Source organism: Pristis pectinata, chromosome 1, assembly GCF_009764475.1.
Source record: "Pristis pectinata isolate sPriPec2 chromosome 1, sPriPec2.1.pri, whole genome shotgun sequence".
NCBI lineage: Eukaryota > Metazoa > Chordata > Chondrichthyes > Rhinopristiformes > Pristidae > Pristis > Pristis pectinata.
The window spans coordinates 86658427-86677210 of record NC_067405.1 but is presented as its reverse complement, the minus strand read 5'-3'; the positions used below and the strand labels follow the sequence as shown (position 1 = coordinate 86677210).

General features: G+C 40.7%; 1 protein-coding gene across 1 annotated transcript in view; it reads right to left on the bottom strand.

Moving 5' to 3' along the window:
* Positions 1–18784, bottom strand: part of dnajc17 (DnaJ (Hsp40) homolog, subfamily C, member 17) — a 98417-nt gene that overhangs the window by 50886 nt on the left and 28747 nt on the right. Inside the window, 5 exon segments of the mRNA XM_052020501.1 lie at positions 610–649; positions 651–707; positions 11242–11318; positions 12355–12442; positions 16176–16234. Of these exon segments, the coding sequence (XP_051876461.1) occupies positions 610–649; positions 651–707; positions 11242–11318; positions 12355–12442; positions 16176–16234 (321 nt within the window).

The window sequence follows — 18784 nt, the reverse complement described above, 5'->3', positions numbered from 1 at the left end:
CCTGAGGAAGTAGAGGAGCTAGCATGCTTTCTTGGCCATGGCGCCTACGTGATTAGACTAGGGCAGGCAACTGGAGATGTTCACTCTTATGAACTTGAAGCTCTCAACCCTCTTGACCTCAGCATCTTTGATGTAAACAGGAGCATGTGTACCGCACACCCCTTCCGGTGGTCAATGACCAGCTTTTTGTTTTGGTTGACATTGAGGGAAAGGTTGTTGTCATGACACCATGTCACTAGGCTCCCCATCTCCTTCCTGTACCCTGACTCATCGTGTTTTTGATGTTTGGCCCACTATGGTGGTGCCCATCTGCAAACTTGTAAATGGAGTTAGAGCAGAATCTGGCCACGCAGTCATGAATGTATAGGGAGCAAAGTAGGAGGCTAAGGACGCAGCCTTGTGGGGTACCAGTGTTGAGGATAATCGTGGCGGAGGTATTGCTGCTCAGGAAGTCAAGGATCCAGTTGAAAAGGGAGGTGTTGAGTCACAAATCGAGGAGTTTGGAGATGAATTGCTTGGAATTATAGTACTGAAGGTGGAGCTGTAGTCAATAAACAATAGTCTACTGTAGGTGTATTTACCTATAAAACTTTACAGGTACAACTTTACCTCGCAACCTCTGCTCCCTTTCCAGCATTATTTGTTCTTTAGATGAGCCTCTGCTGTTCCTGTAAATTTCTGGAGCCCTCCTCCCTCAGCTTGGCAATCTGTAGGAAGTTGGCAAGTAGTACATTTGAAGAATTAATCAATACTGTGAATGACAAAGAACAAGCCTGAGCCAAAATTATGGCTAGCATGACAAGCCAACAAAAACAACTGCAATTCCTGTTTATATTAAACCATACAATTTAGTTGTTGGTGCTTCCAAATTTCTACCTCTCTTCCTCTCCTAGGAGAACCAATTTTTCTGGGGTGCAGTACTTGTTTCGCCTACTGGCTCCTGATCAAAGCACTGTTCCTTGTACATAAACATCAGCAGACATTTCAAACAGAGGAATATAATGAGGTCCATTCACCACTGACATTCTCCCCTTTTTGGTAGGGGCTGCTGGGAAACCCATAGCAGCAGAAGCTGCAGCTGCTTCTAATTCTTCCAAGGTCATACATTCTTTTGGATCACGCAACTGGAGAACTTGTGAATGAACAGAGGGTCTTTGGAGGGGGAAGAGGTGTGAAAGATGGGGCATTAAACCTCCTTACGCAGCTCTTCATGAAACGCAGTCAAAATCCACCTGAATTTTCTCTTAATATTGTTTGGCCACCTGACCTGTCAAGAGTTGAACTTGCAAACCTTTGATTTGTAGCAATGAAGCACCTCTCAAATTGGGATCAGTGGCAGTTGTACACCACACAAAAAAACCCAACTGTGTTTGACCCCAAGGGTGATAAAGCAGACCACTGCCTCAAACTAAGGACAACAAAAGGTAGATGTTAGCCTGCAGAATAAGTAAAAAAACAAAATACTGCAGCTGGTGGAAATCTGAAAATAAAACTACTTGTGTGTAAACAAGCATAGACAGTCCCACTGTCCATCCCATCAAACAGAGTTAGCAGCTTAAGGAGTGAGTGATCCATCATGTTTAAAGCTGCACAGGATGAAGGAGCAATAAAGCAGAATACTACACAATGGCACAATTGAGAGAATATCAGGGATGAAAGTTATAGATTGGTATGGAATCTGCACACTCTCGCCAGAAGGGATTGCTTACCTAGTTCAAAGTATACTCTGTAGCATTTGAGGTAAATTAAGGACATATCCAGAAATTTATAATAGAATTAAAGTTCTTTACAAGCTTTTGCACGAGTGATGGAGATTTAATGCAAGGCCCTTCTGGCACATCTTTCTTCTCTACCTCCACATCTCTATTTATTCTGCAACAGCTATCTTTTGCTATCTAATTTTTGGCTTCACCATTTCTGACCTTAAATTACTTAAAGGGATAAAAGCCTGGAGTTAGTTAGTTAGTTTCAAAACATGAACTAAGGAATGTTCCACTGAAATACAATAGGGCTGAACTTTATCTGTGGCTGCCAGTTCTGAAGGGTAGTGCCATTTGGACAGAAGTCAGTCAGGGATTTTACGATCGACAGATCCACTGCATCTGCCACCACACTCTGTCACTGGACTCCATGTGGATTCAGTTCAGAATGTCAGAACATTTAAAAATTATAATGAATCCTTCAACAAATATAGCTCCAAAGAGTCAACACTTCCTCCCTCCACCATTGCACTGTCCTCTGTAAAAGTTTTGTACCATAGGGCCCTTACACCATGCCATCCGAGTTCAATACTCATTCGCAGATGAGAGGTCAGCGAGATCTCCTTCCCATTCCCACCAGGAAGCAAACATTCCCTATTTCACACATATTATACATGCAGCATCAGCAGTTTTTTAAACTTCCATTTTCTATTAAGCAGTTAGATTACTTTTTTGTTATCAAATGCCCTTGATTCCTCTCTCTCATATCCTGGTGAATTTTCTCAGCAGTTGCTGTGTCAGCAAAATTAATCTTCAATCTCTAGAGATGCCAGGGAAACCACAGGCAGTGCTCTTGCTTCTACATAAAGTGGCAAGGGGGATCAATAGACTTGAGTACACAATCTAGGTTGGCACACTGTAAGCTCCAAAGGAACCTGACAGTGACAAAGATGTTGTCCTCTAAACGATTCAATAAACTGAAACCTTGTTCAGATGGATAAAAAGAATCCCATATCACTATTTGAAGAGGCTAATGTTCACAGTATCCTGCTTAAAATTTACCACTTGACCCACCACCAATATCAGGTTTGCAAAACAAAGTAATTTTTCTCTTTTGTGGAATCTTAATGTGTCTAAACTGTTTGCCATTGTTAGACCACAAACCACTAACAGCAGACTTCAAAAGCACTTCATTAGCTGTACTGTAGGATCTTCAAATGCTTCCTCATGTAAATGGACCACACAATGGTCATTTTCAAGTTGTGACTTATGGGGTGCTGCAGGCATAGGTTTTCTGTCTGTTTACAATCGATATCAATGTTTTGGATCAAGGAACTAAATGCGATATATCCAAGTATATGATGATGCAAATCTGGGTGGCAATGGTGGCTGTGAGGATGATGCAGAGGGGCTTCCAGGGGATATAGACAGGTCAAGTGAATGGGTGAGAATATGGCAGATGTACAATATGGAAATATGTAAACACAAAGTGTTTTCTCCCCCCCCAAATGGTGAGAGTCTAAAAGGTGTTGGTTTAACGCTGGCCACCAGAAGTCAACATGTAGGTACAGAAAGTAATTAGGAAGGCAAATGTGTATATTGGCTTTTTATTGTAAAAGGATTTAAGTACAAGACTAGAGACATCTTGCTTCAATTACATGGCACCCTGGTGAGATTGAATATTGTGAATACGTCTGGTCTCCCTACCAAAGGAACAGTATACTTGTGATAGAGGGAGTGCAGTGAAGGCTCACCAGATTAATTCCTTATTTGGCAGTTTTGTCATTCTAAGGACAGATGTTTCCCTGGCCTGATGCCCTGAACCAGGGGAAACCTCTCTAAAGATACAAACACAATACAGCCATCTGACCCACATTGGCTCTTTGAAAAAAGTTATCCAATTACTCCACTCTCCTTCTCTTTCCTCAGGACCTTTAATGGTATTGATGTACAAAGGGATCTTGAGGTCCAAGCCCATTGCTCACTGAAAGTGGCCATGTAAGTAGATAGGGTGGTAAAGGTAGCAAATGGCATTCGTTGGTTGGTGAATTGAGTATGAGTCAAGTCATGCTGCATCTATATTAAACATTGGTTAGGCTGCACTTGGAGTATTGTGTGCAATTCTGGCTGCCCCATTACAGGAAGAATGTGGAGGCTTTGGAAACGATGCAGAGGTGGTCTACCAGGATGCTGCTGAATTAGAGGGTATGAGCTATAAGGAGAAGTTGAAGCATCTGGAGCATCGGAGGCTGAGGGGAGACCTGATCAAAGTTTATAAGGTTATGAGAGGCATAGATAGGGTAGACACTCAGAATCTTTTTCCCAGGGTAGAAATGTCAAGCACTAGAGGACATGAATTTAAGGTGAAAGGGTGAAAGTTTAAAGGAGGAGATGTGTGGGGCAAGTTATTATTTTTCTTTTTTTTAAAAGAAACAGGGTTTTCATTCTATTTATTGTAGAAACAACAAAGGCCTCAGCACCAATCCCTGCAAAACACCACTGGTCACTGACCTCCAGCTAGAATAACATCCTTCCACCACTACACTGTGTCTTCTATGGGCAAGCCAATTCTGAATCCCAGCTACCAACTCAGAATGGATCCCGTGCATCTTAACCTTCTGGATCAATGAAAAAATTTGGAAACATCAGGACCAAGGCTTCAGAGACTTCTAGCAAGCTGAGGAACCCAGCTTGCCTGGAGCTCTTAGAAACTGTGACAAGCTGATTTGATCCACCGGGAGGTACTTTGCTTTGAAAGCTTCATGGTTTTCTCTCCTCCCACCTGTTAAGATGCACAGGCTAGAGACACCTGCAACAACTTGGGAGCTGGTGGTGGATAGGATAAATGGGCCACTACTACAAGATAGCAAAGACTCTAGAGGAAAGATGGTGCAGGCCTTGTGCAACATTTCAGTTTAAAATGTTAAAAATCTACATTTTTTAAAAAACAAAGTGCATGAACAACAAAAAAAAATTAACTTATTAATTTGCAATCCCAAGAACAGTGGTGCCAATGCAGGAAGTACATTTGCAAATGCCTTTTAACAGATCCACATAAGTAACATCAACCACACTACCCCACCAACACACTATTTGTCCAATACAATGAAGTTGGTGGTACAGTTTTCCTCTAACCAAACACTGGCTTTCATTTAAAATCCACATTTTACCAATAGCTGTGTCCCAGTCACCGCCTTTAAAATTTACCCAGCACCAACATTAGGCTAACTGACTTGCAGCTGCTGGGTTTTATCCTCCTCCCCTTTTTGAACATGGTTGCAGCATTGGTTTGACACCACTCCCACATCTAAGAAGAATTGGTAAATTCTGTAATTTGTAATTTCAATGTTACTTCCCTCATCAACTTAGAAAGCATTCTTCTGGGCCTAGTGCCGTTTCCATTTTAAATACTGTCAAACTTTTAAGAACCTCTTCATCTGCTTTTAATCATTCAAACCTTTGATCATTTCCTCTTTTACTTTGATACTGGTAGCAACTTTTCCTTCAGTGACAACAGCTCATTTAAGACCTCAGCCATACCTTCTACTGCCAGCAGATGCTTTTTGATCCCTAATCAACCATCCTTTTATTGTTTATATATTGGGCTTGGATCTTTGAAGTTGCCTGCTCATCTCTTCTTAAGCATTCTCTTGCTTATTACTTCCTTTGTCTGCATTTTTTGATTCAGCATTGTTCTCTGTAATAGCTAAGACCTGCAACTTTATCAGGATTTTCACCATCTCAGGATGGCCTAAAGTGCAATATGGCCAAGGAAGTAGTTTTGAAACTTTAACTTGTTGTAATGAAGGAAATGTTCCAGCCGATTTGTGGATAGCATGCTTCTCCAAACAGCCATGTGATAATGACTATGCAATCCATCTTTTTGTGGTACTGAGGAATAAAGCTTTTGGAAGCAAAATACTACAGATGGTGGAGACCTGAAATAGAACACTGGGAGTACTCAGCAGGACTGATTTGAGGAGGGAGAAATAGAGGTAATGCTTCATATCTTTCAACAGAAGCACGCGATCTTCTGTGAAGGTAACACCAAGAGATCTTTTATGTCCACCTGACATGCTTCATCTTTTACATCTCATTCAACTCCATCAGTACTGGGCAGGAGTTATTGTGACTACTGTGCTCATATCATTGGAGAGGGACTTGAAGATGTGCCTATCTGGTTCACTGCTGAGAATGCGATCAAATGAACTGTGGCTGATACCTCGGAGTTAGAAAGCTGTTGCATCAGGTTCCACTGCAGAGACTGGAGAGTGAATATCTATTAAATTATGAACCTGACCCTTATAAAACATTTCATTTTAATCTCTACATTGGCAGACCTCTCTGGGGCTAATAATCTTTGATTTCAATTAACTTGGACTAATTCCCTTTGCAACTTACTTAAACCAGCTCCCATCAGGTCAAGTATTTTGCATTTGATTTTCCAAAAACTTTCCTCTTTGCCCAGTCTTCATTGGGATAATTGAAGTTCCCCACTATCACAACTCATTTCACTCATTCTTCCTGATGTTTTAAACAGTTGAGCTGCAACTGTAAGTTAACTTATCCCTAGATCATGTAGTTAATCAGTGTAATATGTTTAGATTATACACGATACAAATCATTGACTTCTTGCATGAATGGCTCACTATCAGCCGGGGGGTCCTATAAGGGATGCGTGCAACCCTGCATTAACACTGATTTGAGAGAACAGAATCTGCCGGGTATCAACACATCTCCATCAGCCCAAATAAAAGAAATCTCTCCTTTCCTTGGCTAAGTCCCTTTTCTCTCTCTGTTGCCCATTAAGCTTTATGGAACCATGGCTAAATTTTAAGGCTTGATGGCTGTTGGCTGATGCTTCATGCCAGCATTTACTGTTCTTATTTCAGATATGGCAGCTTCGCATTTTAACTCCATGATGTCAGTTTGCATGATTTGTTGAGTGAGGGGTAAATGTCAGGATAACATACATGGATATATAGCACAGAAACAGTCAATTTGACCCATGTTGGTGTTTATGGACCACCCAAAACCTACCTCTCTGCATCCACATCCTTCAGCAATACCCTCTATTGCCATCATATGCCAGCCCTGCCCCCCTTGAAGCTATCAGTGCAGCAGGTTCCACATTCTCATCACCCTTTGGGCAAGGAAGTTTTATTTGAATTCCCTCTTGAATTTTTTGGTTGCTGTCTTGCATTGATGGCCTCCAGTTATGCTCTCTTCACAAGTGGAAATATTCTTTCTGCCTCCACTCTATCAAAACCTTCCACAACTTTGAAGATCTCTATGAAGTCACTGTTTAGTCATTTTATCCCCCAACAGAAAAAAGACCCGGCCTGTTCATCCTTTCCTGATGAGCACATCATCATATTTCTGGTATCTTCCTTGCAAATTTTCTGTGCCCTCTCCTGTGCCTTTATACACTTTTTACAAATGGCAACCAGAAATGTACACAGCATTCCAAGTGTGTCTAATCAAGTTTGACATAGGTTTAGCATAACTTAACATTTTTCAATTATACCCATCAGAAATAAACCCTCGTGCTTAGTTTACTTTCTCCATGACCTTGCTAACTGATGGCATAACTTATAGTGATTGGATTCCTAGTACTCCAAGATCCCCATCTTTCCTTTATCCCACCTTCCATTCTTAAGACCAAAATAAAGCACCTCTCATTGATCCATGTTAAACTTAATTTGTCAATTATTTATCTTTTTCCTGTCTAGTAATGTCCTCTTGTAATTTGTTGCATTCCAGATTAACTATCCCTCAATTTTGATATCATCTGCAAATTTAGAAACTGCACCTTGGATTCCAGAGTGTGAGAAAACAGACTAATCAGCAAAATCCAACTAATAGCCCTCTGAAGTAACCTCATCAAATATTTTGTTTGAGGGACAAGTAATGGCTTGGATACCAGGAAAGTTCCCTGCTCTTCTTTGATGGCTTTTACACCTGAGGGGATGGCCCTTGGTCTCTATTTAAAGTTTTTTAAATGGTTTCATTGAAATGTTGAGCATCAGTTATGAAATCTCTCTAGTATCAAGTAATTGTAGAGAATTCTGTTAATTTCTACCATGGTTTTATTCCTTTTGTCCCTCTTTCTGGAAGTTTTCTCTGCATCAGTGACCAGCTATGATTCAAAAGAACATTCCGAGAACCTTAGACCTCAAGTAGCCTGGAACATATCCAGCTAAAATATCCAACATTATACAAATGAAGAACAAAGGGAAAAGAATAGGGTCGTAAACTTTCTCTTTGATAATATATTGTATGCTTAAAGAAATATCCTACAAGTTGTGCACTAATCGTAAAGGCAAGATAGTCTATACTGTTACTAATGATGCAGCCTCATGTTCTGGAGTTCAGAAGCAGTCTGTATTACACAGATTTCTCTTTTCTTAAATTCTAATTTCACCCTGGCATCAACTCCCTGCCCAGAAACACCCACTAAACTATAAAACCTCAGTAACAAATAGCCGCCTCTTTTTCCCCGATGAGCCAAGAGTCTATATGCTGATTTAAAATTTTATTATCTTACGAAGTAGATATTCGCTGCCCATTCATGATATCACAAGGGAAGCAAGCCACAGCAGGGCAAGCTTTGTAGGTTTTTCCATGTTGTTTTTAACCAGCTGTACAATCACCATAATGATCTCTGCCCTCCTGCACACTTCTGAGATAGACTACCTACAGCAGGTACCTCAATGCGCTCGAGAAGTACCACCAATACAGCCTTTATCAGATCCTCTAAATCCACTGTTCGGCTAAGCGAACCAATGTCAGCTGCTTCTCCCAGGCCAACATTTGCAGATGGGTCCCTAATTACATTCATTCAATTCTGATGGGCTGGTCACATTGTTTGCGTGCCCGATGCCAAACTCCCATTTTCTATCCTGAACTCCTTTACCAGGCAGACACAAAAGATTCAAGGCTGTTTGCAAGGGCTCCTCGAAAAAGTGCAATATCTCTTTGTGGTCTGTGATCACTCAAAATAGAGCAGCATTAGGATAGCATTGAGAACCTTGAATCCATGCATCAGAAGCACACAAGCCAGTCACCAGTTCACATACTGAGAAACATACAGTATTCAGAAAATTGAAAGTCTGTGGAATCTATTTCTATCTTCAAGTGAATGGGACATCTCTTGGACCAGTTTTATTAAGGCTTGTCACTGAGGAAAAGGTTATCTCAAATCTCGTTCTAGATTTAAGCCAAGATGTAAGGTAAAAGGAGAAGGTTTTAACATACTAAACCACCACCATTCAACATTTATAAAGATGCTGATGTCAGCGCTGTGTATTGCTGAAAGCCTTCAAGTTGTGGGGTACCACATACTGCAGAATGCAAGGATATGATTACAGAAGGAGTGAAGAGGCCAAATTTTTGTCTGAGAAATTTGGGGTGTCAAGTTATGCCTTTCAAGGAGGTGAGTGCTGAAGTCTCTTACTATACAAAGCAAAGACAAGGAAATGCCTCAAAAATACCTTAAACATGCAGGGTTTCAGCCTGGTTGGGCGCAGTTCAAAGCCAAGTGCTGCGAATCTTTTTATAGGGAAACTCTCTCACCTCCCCTAGGTGCTGACAAAGTTGAGATAGGGTTCCGTGGGACCTTAACAACCAGACAAGTGTTGGAAGGCTATTCGATTACAAAGCCAGTCACTATACTGCCCAACATGATCTCGTGTTTCCACCTACCCATTTACATTGACTTTCTCGGAAGAGTCATTTGTTAACCTTATCCCAATACTACTAATTCCTTTGCACTGCAGTCTATTGTACCACCTCAAAGGTTGGCCTGGCTCCCCTTCAGGAATATTATTCATTCAAGGGATATGGGCTTCACAGGCTGAGCCAGCATTTAATCACCCATACTTAATTGCCCTCAAGGTGGTGGCGGTGAGCTGCCTTCCTGAACCGTTGCGGTCCTTGAGTTGTGGGTATATCCACAATATTGTTAGGGAGAGAGTTCCAGGATTTTGACCCAGTGATAGTGTAGGAACGGAGATATATTTCCAAGTCAAAATAAGGTAATAACAATATAAAGTTAAACAATAAAATCCAGAGATAAGAGAATGATATCATCCATAAAGAATAAACTGTGTAATATTAAGATCCTGTCTCACTCTCTCTACCTAGACCCCAACATCTAAAATTATCCTTTGAGGTTCTAACTTGACCACAGAGGTCAGAGAGGGAGTGGGATAGAGAATTAAAGAGACAGGCAACTGGAGACAACTTCTGCAAAGTGGTCACTCAATCCACACTTGATTTCTCCAAAGAAGAAGCAACCATACTGTGAGCATCAAATGCAAGTCAATGGGTACTTTAATTGGAAGGTCTGTTTGGGTCCCTGCATGATGGGAAGGGGACAGGGAAAGGGGAAGGTGATGCATCTCCTGCAGTTACACAGAAAAGTGCCATGAGAAAGGGCGTGGTTAATGGGAGACAAGGGTGAACCGGGGTTGAACAGGGAACAGTCCATATGAATAATGAAAGGGGAGGGGAGAGAAATAAGTGTTTGGTGGAGGAATATTGTGGAAATGGCAGAAGATGATCCAATCGATGTTAAGGAAAGTGAGATGGAAACCAAGGACAAGGGGAACCCTATCTTTTCTCTAGTGGGCAGAAGAGGGGGTGAGACAGAGGTGCAAGAGGTGAAAGCAGCTGAGGTCAATAGCAACTATGGTAGGGGAAAAGCCAGGGTTAAGGAAAAAGGAAGGCATTTTTATTTTAGTTCCAGCATCTGCAGTTTTGTGTTTTTCTAGTCTTAAAATATTTTTCTCTCCAAAGGTGCATCAGACCAGGTGAATATTTCCCTCAATTTGTTTTCATTTACTTGCACTTCAATACCTCGGTCAAAATTTGTGGCTGAAACAGAGGTTGGATGCGAATTGTTGATGTACCAATGCCACAAAATAAATGCTAATTTGTATGAAAAAATACAAATAAAAAGTAATAAATATTACTAATGTTTGATTTGTTTTTCCAGTTTCACGTATTGGGGTTTCAGTTGCCCTTCCTATTTATTATTACTGACTAAATGCTCAGAGGTTGTTACTCAGTCTAACAAGTCTGATTTTAATTTTTATTACAATAGGAATGCCATTGAGTTAACTGGATTTTATTTGCATTTTTATTTGCCTTTTTGCAATGTCATCCATTTTCATTTGAAATCTCAGCCTAAACATACCTCAAGGTGACTAATTTATTTCCATATTTCATACAACATTTGGTCCATTGAACCTATGCCGGATTGCAGGACAATTGCATTCCCCTCCCACTAATTTTCCCTTAACCTATTCTCCCCACGATTCCATCACTCACACACGTTAAAGGGCAATTTACCATGACCAATTAACCTACCAACCCACATCTTTGAGATGTGGGAGGAAACAAGAGCACACAGGGGAAAAGCACATGGTCAAAGGAAAACATGGAAACTCCACTTATATGAGAGTTCCAAATTTCTGGCAGGAAACCAAGTGATACAAATTTAATAACTTTCAGCAGTTTGACCTGCTTTTGCACTTACCACTTCATCTAAATTCTTTGCAATCTTAACTTCTTCTTCCTCGTTGAGCTGAGCTTCTCGCTCACGAGCCTCTAAGTCTGTAATTGAACCAGACCATTGCATGTAACAAAACTTACGTGATAAAAACCTACCCATTCTAACTTTTGGCAAAAGGAGATAAAGATCAACTGTGGCACATCTTCTCTGATGCTCAAAAGGGATTTTTATTTACACAATTTAACTGAAATTTTATTATCAGAAGTAAAGAATGTTCCTTTTCCAAGAGGAATGTTTTTTATTGATTGTGTACAAAGTGAGCAAAGTTGACTGCACTTTGGTTTAATCAGAAGAGCACCTCCTACTCTAAAAGCTGATATTTTTCCTGCCTAAAATCATGGTGAGATTTGCAACTATAAGTTCCCAATAGGATTGAATTAGGAGAGGACTGTGGCGTCAACAAGCTGGGGAATGGGTCAAGATGTCAAAAATGATTTCTCTTTGAATTTGTACTGACAGCAGCCAAGCAAACTTTTCATCTACTATTCCAGTCCGAATTCAAATATTGCTAGTAGCTCTAGATGCAAATCAGTTCCAAGGATTCCAGAGTGCTACTATAACACCTTAAAGAAAGCGCAAAGATACTTCAAGGTACATCCAGAAAGGGCAGTGAAAGAAAGCCATGTGACATGTCATCTAAGATTGAAGGAAGACAGTTACTTGTTCATTCGTAGATATACTGTGCTGCAAATATCAGCATTATTTGTCTCTCTCCACTTGTCCCCGAAGTGGAGGAGCAATGTAATTATGACGATGAGGTATTTTAGTGCAGGTTCCACAGGGACACATCCTCAACTTTATGTAGTTAATACTAGCAATTTTTATGCTCCAAGTCACATAGATAAAGGAAATCTGCCTTTGCTCTGTTCTGTCAAAGGCTTCAAGGTTAGCCACAGAAAAGCTTCAAGGCAGATTCAAATCCTTTTAATATCCCTTAATCCTTTCTGGTGTTGTTCACGGATCCAACATCATGCAACTAGCTCAGGGATGCCCCAACATCTGGTACCTTATTTGTGGTGAGAAGTAAAATTTCTATTTTCCCAAACTGCTTAAAATTCTTGTTAGTATCTCACATACCTAGCTTAACTTTCTTCCTTTTGCTGTCGAGTTTCTGGTTCCTTTCTGCTGCCTGCTTTTTGGCTTTTCTAATTTGGTCATAGGCTGCCTTGAAGAGGAAAGAAATGATGTTAGCATGCTTATCATAGTTTGTCTGTGAAATACAAGCTAAAGTGGTTTAACTGGAATGACCTACAATTGACATCATGTACAAAGTACATTCTTTGTTGCCAGCAACCAACAATACAAGGAGCAATTTCTTTACATCGCTCAAAACATCCTGAATACTACATTTTTATGTTTCCCAAGAAGTGACAGCAGTGGTCCTTAACATAGACTCTCATCTACTTATTTTCCAAAAGACCATTGTAGGCAGAAAGGCACACTTGATAGAAAGGCAGAGAAAATGGCACTTGTAATGTTGCATCTAGACCCCAGAACTGTTCTCTTATTGTAGAAATGAACAGCAGCAAAATATAGCAGAATACCCTCATACTTTTTTGAGATGCAAGTTAAGAATCAACAGCAATATCTCTGCATTCTGTGAGGAGCCCTGGCACTTAGGGGAAAAAAACATCAGCACTCAAGGGACCAAGGGAAAAATAACATAAACTAAAACAGTGTGCAAGATTGAAGGCTGATGCCTGTTGTTTTTTTAAATTTATGGGATGCAGGCATTGCTGCAAGGTTAATGTTCATCCTCATGTCCCTTGAAATCCAAGTGACAAACTGCTGGAACTCTTCCTGTGAAGGTACTCCCTTAGTGCTCTTGGGTTAGGAATTCCAAAATCAAGGCATATTTAGAAATATTGATGCATTTCCCAGTTAGATGGCGTATAACTTGGAAGAGAAACTTGTTCTTGGTGACTTTCCCATCACGTAGGAGAAGATTCAAAGAAGTCTTTGAGATTAACTGCAGTTGATTTTGTAAATGGTGCACACTGCAGGCACAACATGGTGATGGTGGTGGAGGGAGTGAATGCTGACGGGCTAGATTAATGGCTGTAATTACAATACCCAGGAGACAAGTAGTTAAATGGAAATGTTCTGCTCCTGTTGTACTGCTGGACTTTGTTGAATGGACAGCATAAAGCTAAGCAAATGGAAAAGGAGCTATGCTAGGATCAGAGCATACATGGTACACATTCTGGTAAAGGTTCAGTTTATATAGCCTCCAAGATGAACATCAGAGAAAAAAAAATACTTTTTCCAACTTCAGGGATCAGTTTCAAATGAGAGTTTAAGGTAGTCATTCTAAACTGACTATATTAAATGCAACAAATAATTAGTGAAAGTCTTCAGTTGGGCAAGTTAGAACAAGAAAAAATACCCTGTCTGAAAGGTCTGCGAGTTGTGAAGTAGAACCCTGCTGGCACCAGCTTCAACCCATTGGTTCAAGCCTTTATTGTTGAGCATCAATGAACCTAGAAAGCTCACTGCCAGGTTTTTCCATTGTGCAAAGCAGTTCAGCCAACCATGATTTTCACATGCAGCTTTCAGATCGAGAATTATTTATCTGTTTAATAATCCTTTCTGTTTCTACAAAGCCGATTGCAATCTTCTCATTCCTGTCTTCTGCCATGGATGAAACCAGATAATTCAGCAATGGCCAAGGACTGAACCTGGGATCTTCTGGTCTGCACAATCTGACACTCTAAAGAGTGGTGCTTTTACTCACCAAGGACCCAGGGAATAAACATCCAAACTTTTCTATACTGTATTGGAGCAAGTAGTCTGAGAGGCTGTTTCTGTTCTCTTGTTTGAATCTCATGACAACAATCCCTTTCCTTCAACAGAGCAAGTAATCTTACTATAAATTACAACTGGACATTGTATGGAGGTAGACATTCTGTTCTGGGAAGAAACATAAATGAAGATAAAATGAAAGCAGTCATTAGGGGAAAGTTTCAGCAGGCTTTATTCTGATGGCAACCTGCAACTAATCATCTGTTGAAAACATTTTCAAGCTTTTACACCAGGAAAGAACTGGCAACCATTTGTAAATATCCTTGTAACCATCGTCTGGTGTAAATTACAGTCTATTTTATTGATGAACTGTGGTTCCTATAGTGGCAAAAGATGCAAAGTAATAATTGAGAAACTCATGAAAAACAGAGAATAATCTCAATATTTACACTAATAGATGTTGAAATCATCTGCCTCAACACTAGAATGAAAAGAGAAACAAAATTGGAACTCTCACTCAAAGACTAGCAGATGTTCATTGTGCCAAATGGGAACAAAAGACACTGGAGCAGTAGAAAGCACTTTGAGGATTGGATTAAGGCAGGGTAGAGAGTTCTCTACCCCGACTGATGCAATCACGAAGGCACGCCGGTGGCTCTACTTTGTTAGGAGTTTGATGAGATTTGGTATGTCACCAAAGATTCTTACAAACTTCTATAGATGTACAGTGGAGAGCATTCTGACTGGTTGAATCACAGCCTGGTATGGAGGCACAGGATCGCAAGAGGCTACAAGGGTTGTAGACTCAGCCAGCTCAATCATGGGCACAACCTTCCCACCATCGAGGACATCATCAAAAGGCAGTACCTCAAGAAGACCGCATGGGGGTAGGTGCACTTCACTGTGTGTTTCGATGTACATGTGACTAATAAAGATATCTTATCCATTACTACGGACCCTCAACATCCAGGACATGCCCTCTTCTTATTACTCCCATTAGGGAGGTGGTACAGGAGCCTGAAGAACCTCACTCAACGATTCAGAAACAGCTTCTTCCTCCCTGCCTTCAGATTTCTGAATGGTCCATGAACCAATGAACACTACCTCGTCATTCCTTTTGTTTTTGCACTGTTTATTTATTTTGTAATTTGTAGTAATTTTGTGTCTTTGCACTATACTGCTGTTGCAAAACACCAAATTTCATGTCCTACAAGTCAGTGATAACAAATCTGATTCGGATTCTTTACTCTGCACCCAACCAATATGAGCCCCACATGGCTAAGATTCATGGGATACCAAAGAGGGAACTTTATACTAACCAATACTGACCCGGTTAACAATGCCTTATGCATAAATAGAGTTTTATTTTGCTTCCATGCAATGCTGTACCAGGACTGAAACTGCTTGCTGCATCCAATCCACATCCAATCTGACTTAGGAGTGCATAAGGGTTTCTAAAGTAGGAGAGTTCCTCAAGAGTAATAAACGTCACTTGTCACTTTCACAACAGAATTCACAGAAAAAATCTACTGCAGCTTCACACCATTGCTAGAGATGTACACAGCCATGGATGGAAGAAATGGAAGCTACTGATAGATGGGCTGTTTCTTTCAGAAAGTGTGCTGCAAATCAACCAACTCTAAAAATCTCATCTTTGAAACTTGCTGAACCACAAATACATTCTGGTGGTATCAGCATGCAAGCATGTGCCAGCCACAGTTTGGTTCACAGCACTTGTGCCTGAATTCAAAGGCTATGGTTTCAAGTTCCACTATGGAGACTTCAATATAAATAAAAATCTCAGCTGAAACTCCAGTGCCATACTGGGGAAATACTGTAATGGCAAAGTGCCACTTTCAGGATGAGCAGTTAAACTGAGATTCTCCTTTATCAAGTTGCCAAATAAAACCACAGAGCACCATCTAAAAGAAAGAGTTATTCCAAACCAGTTAGCCAATAGGTATATCTGAATCAACATCAAAAAGCTAAGATAGAGAATCTGGTCATTACTCTGGGAGCAGGCTAAGCTTGAATTGACTACCACATTCCCTACATTATAGCAGTGACTTCATTGGCAATAAAGCAGTATACGATGTTGAGACCATGAAAAGTACTATACAAACGCAAGATTTAATTTCTTTCTTTCAGAATCTTACCTTTGCTGCTGCATTTGTGAGAACTTCCAGAGCCTGTGATAACTGATGGAACAATTCTGCTACAAATTAAAGAAACAATAATGAATCAAAGAGTAAGCTTTTATAGATATGCAAAAAGGATGAATCCAGGAACAATCGAAACTTCCAAGATTAACAAAATTTCATAGATTTTTGAGGGATATCAAGCAATGATGGGTAAAAATGAAATATGAATCAGAACTTAGTTCGTCAAGCTGGCTTCGTCATTTAGTAAGACCATCACACTGTAATTTCAACTCCCCACTCCTGTCAGTCCACCATATTCTTTCACCCTCTTGCTTATTAAGAATCCATTAAAGACCACCCTTTGAGGAAGACAATTTCAAAGACTCATTACCTCCAGAAAAAAACATGGCCTTATCTGTCTAAAGTGGGTACCCCCTATTTCTAACAATAAGCCCTAGTTCTAGATCCTCCCTGGAGGAATCATCCTTTCTATTTCCATTCTGTCAAGAACCCTTATGATCTTGTGTTTCAATCAAACTACCTCAACTCTTCTAAACTCCAGTGGATACAAGACTAGCATGTGCAATGTTGTCACAAGACAACTTGCCCTTTCTATGCATTGGAATTAGTCAAACAGCATAGAAACAGACCACTCTGTCCATGGCAGCAATCAAGGGCCCTATCTATGCTAATACCATCTTCCAGCACTCAGCCCATAGCTTTTGCTGCCATAGCATTACAGCTCACCTAAGTACTTCTTAAACCTTCTCTAAACTGCATCCAAAGCACTGAAGTCTTTCTTTAAATGAGACCATTACTGCACACAACACTTCAGATGTGGGCTCACCTATGCAATGAGCAACCAAAGCATTACCTTCCTTCTTCTGTATCCATTGGAATTGAGGTACTGATCACTCATAACAGAATCAAATTGCAGAGCAGACTATATGGCCCACTCTGTACATAATACAGATGCTACATCACAGTGATAGGATGCAGACTGAACACAGCACACATTATAGCAAATGGGAACAGTACCTTAGTTTCAAATGCAATCCATTTGTTGAACTCAGATCCACTGTTAGCAAATTGTGAAAATGGACTTAATAAAATCAAGCACTCTGTGGTGTAGCACCAGAAAAAGACAGTCAAGCCTGCGGAATTAGGCCGATGGAAACTTATCTGGTTCAGGGAAGGGAACATACCATCCCTATCTGTCTCACATATGGCTGAGATGGTTAGCTCCCAGTGCCCTCCGTTAGGCAACATTTAATCCATGTCACTACGTTCTCAGAGAAACTAGCGAATGGGCATTAAACACAGTCTTGCTAGGACAACCCAACTGAGCAGCAGACAAAATTAGCAGCTAGTTCACACTTTTGACTGAAGTATGACATGAGAATTGATGGGTTAAGAAAACTGAAATTTGGAGAATATTTAAATTATACCAGAATAGACGTAGTTATTTTATAAAATATATTATTAAACTAGTGTAGCGACTCACCGTCCGAGCAAGCAAACTGGCTCGGCGGTCGGGTCGCGCGTCGTCGGAACGGCAAGACCCAAGATGGCGTTGGGCCTTCGTCTTCCCCGAGCGACAGGGAGAACCCGCGCGCGGGAAAGGTTTGAATGACGTAGAATATACGTCATTGCCGTTTTCGGTGGGCGGGAACAGTCTCTCTTAAAAGGCCCGCGCAAGGCAGGAAAATAAACCAGTTCTTGTTCTGAAACCCATCGACTAGTGTCTTGTTTTCACATCGCAGTAGCAGCCGCTACACTAGGATTTTTGTTTCAATACTGCATTGAATGACTTAGATGCCCCAAGGATTATACGCCTTACTGACTGGTTCCTCAGCAAGCTCCAACAGACTCAAAAGCATGGAATGAGAATAAGAACAATTTAGCAGCATCTTTAACACAGCTAAACAGCCCAGGGAATTTCATATTAGAAAAAAACTTCAAACACCAGCATAGAAAGAAGGGTGCCCATATCTTCAGCAAAAAGGTAGGTTCTAAGAAGGGCCACAAAGGAAAGGATAGAGGTGGAAAGCTAGAATACTTCCCTTGGGAAGTTCAAGATGGTGCAGTGTAAAAAAAAGTAGAGAAGAGTGAAAAAAGAGACAGAAGGCCAAAATCAGAGAAAGGGAGATTTGCGAGTTGGAGTAAACCGTAGAGATAGGCAAGGGTGAAACTAAAACCAAAGCAAGAATGAAGGTTTTAACAGCAAGATGGGTTGAGGCATGGATAGAAACCAGTCACGAGACAGAGGTGGAAGCAGGAAGCCCTCATGATGCAGAGGTTATCAGTTCAGCTTGGCCTGAAGAGAAAGAGGACCCCTCTGTTGCTCATACAGTCTGGTTCACCCTGGACTGGAATGAACAACAAGGAAACAGAGCTTGAGGCAGAAGCTGAAGAAATTGACCTTCCTGATGTAAAATCAGAAGAAAATACGATTCATCTAGGAGTGTGATACTAGCAAGCTGTCAATATACAGATCTTGGGAGTCAAGAAAGGTCATGAGGAACTGGAGTGGAGTCGAGTCATCATCTTCACAAGAATTAACTAAGTAGTAATATTTTGAGCCCTTTTGTAATACTGTAAGCTACAGTGCTAGAGCAGTAAAT